This window comes from Sipha flava, unplaced genomic scaffold (assembly GCF_003268045.1).
Source record: "Sipha flava isolate LNK unplaced genomic scaffold, YSA_version1 18765_pilon_pilon, whole genome shotgun sequence".
NCBI classification, from domain to species: domain Eukaryota; kingdom Metazoa; phylum Arthropoda; class Insecta; order Hemiptera; family Aphididae; genus Sipha; species Sipha flava.
In genome coordinates, this window is record NW_020272422.1 from 2369 (window position 1) to 11586 (window position 9218).

At 27.5% G+C, this 9218-nt stretch overlaps 2 protein-coding genes across 2 annotated transcripts; one reads left to right on the forward strand and one right to left on the reverse strand.

Moving 5' to 3' along the window:
• The first annotated feature begins 5033 nt into the window (after nt 1-5033).
• Nucleotides 5034-6835, forward strand: LOC112681190 (protein ANTAGONIST OF LIKE HETEROCHROMATIN PROTEIN 1-like). Its single transcript, XM_025551451.1, has 6 exons — nt 5034-5065; nt 5169-5356; nt 5498-5607; nt 5757-6057; nt 6220-6530; nt 6622-6835. The coding sequence occupies exons 1-6, from the start codon at nt 5050-5052 to the stop codon at nt 6833-6835; spliced, it is 1140 nt and encodes a 379-aa protein (XP_025407236.1). The 5' UTR covers nt 5034-5049.
• Nucleotides 6836-7118: 283 nt separating this feature from the next.
• Nucleotides 7119-8447, reverse strand: LOC112681191 (trihelix transcription factor GT-3b-like). The gene is made up of 5 exons (XM_025551453.1): nt 8374-8447; nt 8238-8306; nt 7860-8171; nt 7392-7629; nt 7119-7251 (listed from the first exon to the last, which is right to left on the reverse strand). Exons 1-5 carry the CDS (start codon nt 8438-8440, stop codon nt 7119-7121), a joined length of 819 nt encoding a protein of 272 aa, XP_025407238.1. The 5' UTR covers nt 8441-8447.
• Between the last annotated feature and the right edge of the window lie 771 nt (nt 8448-9218).

The following is a 9218-nucleotide window of genomic DNA, read 5'->3' on the forward strand; positions in this document are numbered from 1 at the left end:
TTGAATACTTTTACTCAATTACTTCACAACACTGAATTTACTTTATTCTACTTATAAATTATAATGGTCCAGTATTTTATTATAGTGGATAATGCCTCGTTCATGTTGCGTAGTCGGTTGCAAAACTGGATATAAGTCTAACTATAGTACAATTAAGGCATCTACTTTTTCTTTTCCTACGGATGAAAATTTAAAGAAAAAGTGGATAAATAAAATACCCCGAAAAGATTTGATTGTCACTAAAAATTCAGCAATTTGTGAGTGTCATTTTACTGCTGATCAAATTATTAGAACATGGACTTCAGGGGTTGGTGATAAACAAGTGTGTGTAAGTATTTAGATAATTTACATTTTAAAATTAAAACTGAATAATTCTTATTTTTTTTTTTTTTTTATTTATCCGATTAACTATTTATTTAAATGAACAATGTTTTTCAGATAAATTTGAAGTATCCAAAACTAAAAGAAGATGCTATCCCTTGCATATTTCCTGGCCCAAAATATTTATCGAATCCACAAACTAAAAGAAAGTCTCCTAGAAAGCGAGATAGTTCATTAATCTCTTCTAAAAACATTGAAGTAGTAGAGGTAAATTTTTTAACGTTACTAAAAATATTAATTAATCAGGTTCAATACCTACATAAATATTACATAATTATACATAAATATTATGAATAAAATATTTGACTGTTGGTATCATATTTAAATATTGTATATCAATTTTATAATTAATTTTGAAGTTTTGTTATATAGGTATATCCTAGTATACATTATATATTACATTTTATATTTTTTTTTTTTATAGGCTGAATCTAAAATTTCGGAACATTCTAGTAGTAATGATATTGATCCAGAATTTTCTGAAGAATCTTCAGTCTTGTCCACCGCTCAAAAGTTTGAAAAAATATGCTGTGATCTTGAGTCAATCACACTTCCAGATAATTGGAAATATGAGATACATAGAGGAAAGAAACCATATATTATATTTTATACAGTAAAATTTTTTAACAATAAAGCTGGAATTAGCATTGAAAAACAGATTTTTTTAGATTCAGACATGATTTTGAAATGTAATATATATGAAAAGAATATAAACCTTCAAGATTTGTGTGGAAATTCAAATATTTCTTCGTTGGATGATTTGATTTCAATTATGATTATTTTAAGTTCTAAAAAAATATGCTCAGGTGGGCCTTTAGTTCAAGAATTTGAAAATATATCAGTTGAATGTGCAGATATAGTTTTTAAAAACCATTGGATACATAAAAAATGTCCTTTTTTAATTGATAAATCATCTATTGAAAATAAATGTTCATTTTGTAGAAACTTAAGAAGAACATTTCGTATAAAAAAATCAAGGTTGTCTGTTGGCAAATCGACTAGGTTATTATTATCGCCTACAAAAAAAAAACAATTTGATGAGCACCGGAATAAAAAGCATATTATACAAAAACAAGTTTTAAGAGCAAAACATAGAATACAATATTTACAAGATCAGTTAAATGAAGTTAAGGAAAAACTAAACCATTTATCAGAGAGCTCAGTTAATGATCTTATAATTAAAAATAATTTAAATAATTCCCAGTCTACTTTAGTTAGAGAAATAGTTGCAGCTAGCAAGTACAAAAACCCTAAAAACCGTCGCTACTCCGAAAACTGGATGTTACTCTGCTTGTTGTTTAACATTCGTTCACCTGGTGCATATCGTTTTCTTCGGGAACAAGATCTAATGCCTTTGCCCTGTACCTCTACGATTCGCAAACATTTATCTATGGTCAAAACTAATTGTGGATTTGATCTCCAGTTTTTTGAGCTACTCAAAAAAAGGATGTCTCATAAATCTCTGGAACAACGACACGGAGTTCTCTTGTTTGACGAAATTCAACTAAGAAAAGGCCTATATGTAAACACACGAGATTTAACTTATTCTGGCTTAGAAGATATGGGGGGTGAAACTGATGTTTCAGAGAATAAAGCTGACCATGGGTTAGTTTTTTTTTTTCAAGGTCTAGCAGATAAATTCTCTCAGCCTATTGCTGTATTTGCATCTTCCAATTCGGTTAAAGGTAATTTTTTTTAAATTGTATTTATTTTTAAATTAACTTATTTCAAATTTTAATATTACAGGAACTGTATTGGCCCAGCTTGTATTAAAAGCTATAATGATGTTAGAATCTTCTGGTTGCTTTATTGATGGTATAATTTGTGATGGTGCTGCTACAAACCGAAAAATGTGGACCCAATTTGGGATTAGTGGTAAATTAGGAGCGGTCCAAAACTATTTTATACATCCTACTCAGGAACACAGAAAAGTATTTGTGTTATCAGATGTTCCACACCTTTTCAAAAATATAAGAAACCGCTTACATGACAATAAATATCTTAAAGTAATATTTTTGTTATTATTTAGTATGAATAATGTTGTAATGTTTAAATATATTAATTTAAGGTGAATCCTGATCGAAAATGTGTCAGTTGGTTTCATTATATTGAAGCCTATAATGCTGATGTAATTCATCCTGGTAATGCACGTGCCATTCCAAAGGTTACTAAAGAACATCTATTTTTGTCCAATTTAATGAAAATGCGAGTTCGTTTAATGACACAAGTAAAATATTTTAAAATATTTAATAATAATAAAAAAGAATTGTTATAAAAAAAATTCAATACAACTTAAATAAATTTGAAAATATTTATTGAATATACTTTTAGTTTTGTAGTAAATGTTAATATTGATTTATAGAAAACTCACTTATGATCTAATGTTTGTACATTAGGAAGTAATAACTATTAGGTACCATTTATTAACATTTACGTATTAATGTATCCAATTATTATTAAGGTGTTCAGTCGATCAATGGCTTGCGGTATAGAGTTTTATAGACGGAAGAAAATTGTTGGTTTAGGAGGTAGTGAAGAAACCCAAGTCTTTACATTATTTCTAAACAATTTGTTTGACACCTTAAATCGCCGTTATACCTCTGAAGGTATTACCAAATCCAGTAATGACTTTAAGGTATTGAATAACAATTATTAACTATTATTTTCATTAATATATTGGTTTTTTTTATTATTACTATTCATTCTAATTCCTTATATGTATTACTTTATTTATTGTTTACCAATATAATTATTGAAATAAAATACTTATTATGTGTTATATTTTTAATTGACAGATTTTGGAAGATGCAGAAGTTTGGCTTAATAACTGGGAACAATTGGTACATGATTTAAAAATAAGTCCAAATGAATTTCTCACTTGCTCTACAGCGGAAGGACTTCGTGTTACACTACGATCATCGATAGAACTTTGCAGATATTTATTATATGACTGTGGATTCAATTACGTATTAACAGGCAAAATGAACCAAGATCCATTAGAAGTACCTATATTTGTCTCAAACTATGATTTTGTGTCATTTATTATAATTTTTTTTCTGTTTGAATTTTAGAAATTTTTTGGTATGATCAGACAAGCAGCAGGACCTAATGATCATCCAACAGGCCCTATTTTTTTACACATTTATCGAATCTTATCTATATATTCTGTGCTACGCCCACCCAAGTCAGGCAATTGCACTATTCTTGATAGCAAGGCTCCGAAAATAGCACTGTCCGAATTAAAAGAAATATTTCATTCTGAATCGTCTATAAGACAACAAAAGCTTTCTAATTTGAAACTTAAAGTAGATTTACTTATTGATGAAGGTTTTTGGGAAGCCGATGAAATATTTGAAGACCATAATTACAATGAAGCTTCTGCATTAAATTGTATTATTTACTATGCTACCGGGTATGTGACAAAAAAAATTATTAAAAATATATCTTGCATTCTTTGCTTGAACGCATTAAAAAATAACCAGAAGTATATAGATATTCCTGAAGCAGAATTGGTTAACTTAAAATCAAAAGGAGGCCTAACTCATCCCAACATACATTTATTTCATTTTTTAACTAAAGTTGAAGAAAGTTTTGCTACACATTGCCAACATAAAAATGTATTTGATCTCACTGTAGATGATGTTCTAAATTTTCCTATTTCATTCCCTTGTAATGAACACAAAAGCCAAGTCGTTTCATCTATTTTAACTAATTATTTAATCATGCGAATGCGACACTTTGCTGTACAAGACAATCGAAAAGAAAAAAAAAATAGCAGAGAGAAGAAGAAAATTGCTAAATTGGTCTCTACTTAAAATTGTTTTATAACTGCTTATATATTATTATTAACTATCTATATATAATTATTAAATATTTTGGAATATTCTTGTTCATTTATTGTTATTATTTATAAAACTGCATGGGTATGCTTATAATTATTATTTTTCTTTTATTATTTATTGCATTATTTAATAAAATTTATCACCAGTTTGCATTTTAATTTTATATGCTTTTGTAGTTTCTTGATTGGCGGTTGACGGCTGTTGTAGTGATGGTTAAAAATAAAAATTTGAAACTAACAACCTGATAAATATTAATTTGAATCATTTTTGTTTCAGATAAAATGGATGCACAAAACAGTAAATACGTTGTGGCCTATTTATTTTGTATAATACATTTTATTATAGCTTATAATAATAAATAACTAATAATGTAATATTAATATAATTAATTGACATATTAATATTAGAATAAATATATTTTTTACTTATAAGTTATATTAAATTTATGATCATATAAATTTTAATATTCTATTATGTAGCAACTAGGAATTTACCGATTATACGATGTTTTAATAATAAAATATGACCCTACTTACTACTAGCGCCCTACGCATGTGATGAAAATATGAACTACTGAATGGTAACACAATCTGACCGAGTGGCGCGTCAGCGACAGCTAACCTGTATATCTTTAACCGTGGTTATCACACAATATTGATTCTGCTATCATGTTGTTGATTTAACAATTTTGAATTTTCTGTTTTTAAAATTTTTTATATAAAAATAAAAAATGGATAATAATAATATTAAAATGGCGATTTTCAAAGATTTTATACTCAGTAAAAACCGTGTTGTCACTAATATATTCAATCATACAGTACAATCGATGTCCAATCGAAAAAGTAAGAATATATTTTAGTAAATTTAAATGTTTTAGCCATCACAATACTTAAATTATATATAAATTATATACTGAAATTAACTCCTAAGACATTTTTCAATTAGACGTTGATCCACTGTATTTTGGTTCCGGTGATGATGATCAAGATGAAGATGAATTTATTATTTTTAGTCAAACTATTAAACCAAAGGAATCGAAAACAAAAATAAAAATGTTTGCTGAATTGATGGTACCAAAATTTACAGAGAAGGAATTTAAATCTCACTTTCGTTTAAATCGAGGGAGTGTTGAGGTTTGTATGCATGTTATTTATCGTTATTTATCTCTAAGCTACCGTGTTTAAAAGTACCTATTTAATGAAAATTATATGTATACTTTATGTTATTCAAATATTTTTCTAAATTACTACAGAAAATTTATTTATTTTTCTTAGGTATTAATCTCATATATCGGCCCGATTCTTGCTTTGGAGTCTATAAAAATTAATATAGAAAAACAAATATTAATTTTTATTTGGTATATGGCAAATTGTGAAACATACAGGTGAAAAAATAATTTTAATTAAAATATCTAAAATTATTTACAATAAATAATAGTATATAGTATATATAGTATATATATATATATATATATATATATATATATATATATATATATAGTATATAGTTCAGTATTGGGTTTATCATTTTTAGACAAATTGCAAATAGATTCAATGTAGCAGAGAGTACAAGCCACAAAATAGTGAATAACTGTTTAGTAGCTTTGAATAGTGTAGCTGCTAAAATTATTGTTTGGCCATCGGGCCAAGCTGCTATAGATAATTTAAATAAATTTAATTTACTCCGTGGAGATAATTCATTTCCAAATGTTTTTGGTTGTATTGATGGATGCCACATAAATACATTATTTCCATGGGAAAAGAGAAAGAAAATGCCAAAACTGGATAGAAATATGTTTTGTAACAGGAAACAAGTATCTACCATAGTATTACAGGTATGTATTTATGCCTGGCCATCTTAGTACATAGCTAAATCATTATAGTTAGTAATATCACAGACTACATAGTCTGTGGTAATATTGTTCAAGATTTGTAGTGATATGTGTACTATAAATACCTGAATATTAATATTAATTAGTAATTTTATATCTATTTAGGGAATTGTTGATGCAAATCATAAGTTCATAGATGTTTTTGCTGGTTGGCCTGGGCGTACACATGATGCACGGGTTTATCGTTGTAGCAGTATTGGTCAGGTGATCATTAATGATCCTTGGTCCATTTTACCACCATCTTGCCATATTCTTGGAGATGGTGCATACCCATTGACTGAAGGTCTCATGGTACCTTATAAAGATAATGGGCATTTAACTAGAAAAGAAAATAATTTTAATAGAGCATTGAGTAGTACTCGAATTCTAATTGAACAGGCATTTGGAAAATTAATTTGCAGGTTTAGGAAATTAAAGTATGTTATAATGAAACTTCATGTATAATGTGTATGGATATAATAAATAAATATCTAATAAGTAAGTAATAGATTTAATTTTATATTTCAGGCATATGGATATATATAAAAAAGATTTTTGTGGAAAAATAATTACAGCTGTATGCTGCTTACATAATATATGTATGTCAATGAATGACGATTTTATTAATTATGATCCAATACCATCAGAAGCAACTATCGAGGAAAATGAAGAGGAAATCATAGGTGGCATGACTAAAAGAGATTTTCTTTGTAATTCATTGCATATAAATGAATATTTATAAATAAAATCATAAGAAAGTCAGAAAAAAAAATAGTTTATTTATTGTGTCCTTATGGTAATAAAAAACAATTAGGTAATAGTATTAATAAATTCAATGAAAAACATAATAATAATTAAACTTTAACAAAAATAAAATAAAAATGTTAAACTAATCAGTTCCTTTGATTATGTTTAGTCTATAAAGGATATAATTAAAAAAAAAAACAGTTTCTTTTAATTACTTATGGTAATAAATAACAATTAGGTAAAAGTATTAATAAATGCAATGAAAAACATTTTCAGAACTAGGAGTTGTTAAACATTTTCTTGAACATTTCCAACTTCTGTAGCTCAATTTTATTTGCTGTATCTAACTTACTCACAAGCTGCTTTTGTATTTCTAACATATTCTCTTCTCTTTTCTCCAGTTTGTCTAATCTATATATATATAAAAAATAAATAATAATAATAATGATATGTTATGTAATTATTTATATTATAGGGTTTATTTAAAAAAACAAATTTCAGATATCAGACATTATAAAATATATTTTGTATACACTTTAAGTCCTACTAACCGTTCACGGAGTTGTGCTGTGTTGTCATTATTCGCTTCTATTTGTTGTTCTTTTAATATTTTAAATTTCTCAAACCAAACAGGCATTTTGTCACTGTTGTTTATTTTTAGTAATGATGGACGATGTGTTGGTGATGGGCTAGAACTTGATGCTGGTGATGACAATTCTGGAGTACTCAAATTATGAGATTTTGATACTGATGGAGTCGATTCAGACTTAGAAGACTCATGTAACAAATCTGTAATATAGAAAAATATACTATAACTAATTTTATTTAAATTTTAGTAAATACTTGATTAACTATTACAAGTGTTATAAATATGATTGATAAGTAATTGTTATACAAATATACAATATTATACAAAAGGTTTCCATTATAATAAAATGTATACCAAGAACATTTTACTATATACCATGCACACGCCAATGGTAATTGTGTAAACTTTTTAAAAAACTAAGATATCTTACTTTTTGGAGGTGAAATGGTCTGTTTTGATACTGATGACATTGATTCTTGCATTAGATCATAGTATTGCCATCTGACGCCTCCATTTCTGCTACGTTTACTAGCATCGTTTACCTGTCGGAAACGTGTAAGCAACCGTCTCCACTTTTCATCACAATGCTTCGCAGTAAGATTATAATTTTTTTTATTTATTTTGTTGGCAATTGTTTGCCAAAGTACAGCTTTTTGACCCTTCTTTTTAATTTTTTCAAAGTCAGTACTCATTGCCCCTCTAAATGAAATAAGTAATTTTGTAGCTGCCACTGGCCATTGGTCTATAAAAAAATAAAACAAAAATTTCATATCGTCAACTTCAATTCTCAGATCAATGAAATACACACTCGAATTGTATGCTTCATTATCATTCTCTTCACCATTCAGTTCTTCCGTAATCATACCTTGGAATTCATCTACATAAAGGTAAAATGTGACGGAAGTACTTAAAAAAATATGCAAAAAACTATAAATTACATTTACCTTCATAATCAGAATCATGCCCCACAATAATTATTTCGTTTTCTGTGTCCATGTTTTCTGAGTGCATATTATAATATTCGTTACTTATTTTACAAGTATTATATTTTAAAAATAAATATTTTAATAAATATTTTACTCTACAAAATAATACGATTGCAAATAAAATTAATTTGGTTTAGTGATAAAAATTGATAGTGATTGATGTGATAATAAATTAAATAAGGGGAAATATGAAGTTTGTGGTGGGGACGAATCATGATCGGTATTTATCAACCACCTCGTTAGCATGGTCGAAAAAAAATAAACCGGTGTGCCTCATTTTTAAATCGGTTTAGTACAGCAAATTTCTAAAAACTACACCGGTTTACTTTTTAAGGGGAAATCTAAACCGGTTTGCAATAGCGAATTTCTTCTAAGTCAGGTGTATTGGAAATATTTTCAAAACATACCTTTCACAAATTACTTACCTTTAAGTGGAAATATAAAATGTTGTACAACTAATTAAAATTATTCCCAAGTCATTGTACAAAGTTAGGTAAAATGATCACTAAGCATGGCTTTATGGCCTCACATTAATAAAATGTTATGATTGGTAATTATAGAAATTAGGTTGATATGATAGGAGATAATTTGTTTGATCCATTGGTAACAAACAACAAGTTATTACGTATGATACGTTTAGACTATGGTCGAAACAAAAATTACTGCTACCGAACGAATTTGTCCGTAGATTTACTACACATTCGGCTGCACCGTGTATATTATTCGTTCATGTTCGCTTCTAAGTATTACTAAGTATGGTTTTCACTGATAGTACTGCTCTAGAAGAGAACTTTGCCAAAATT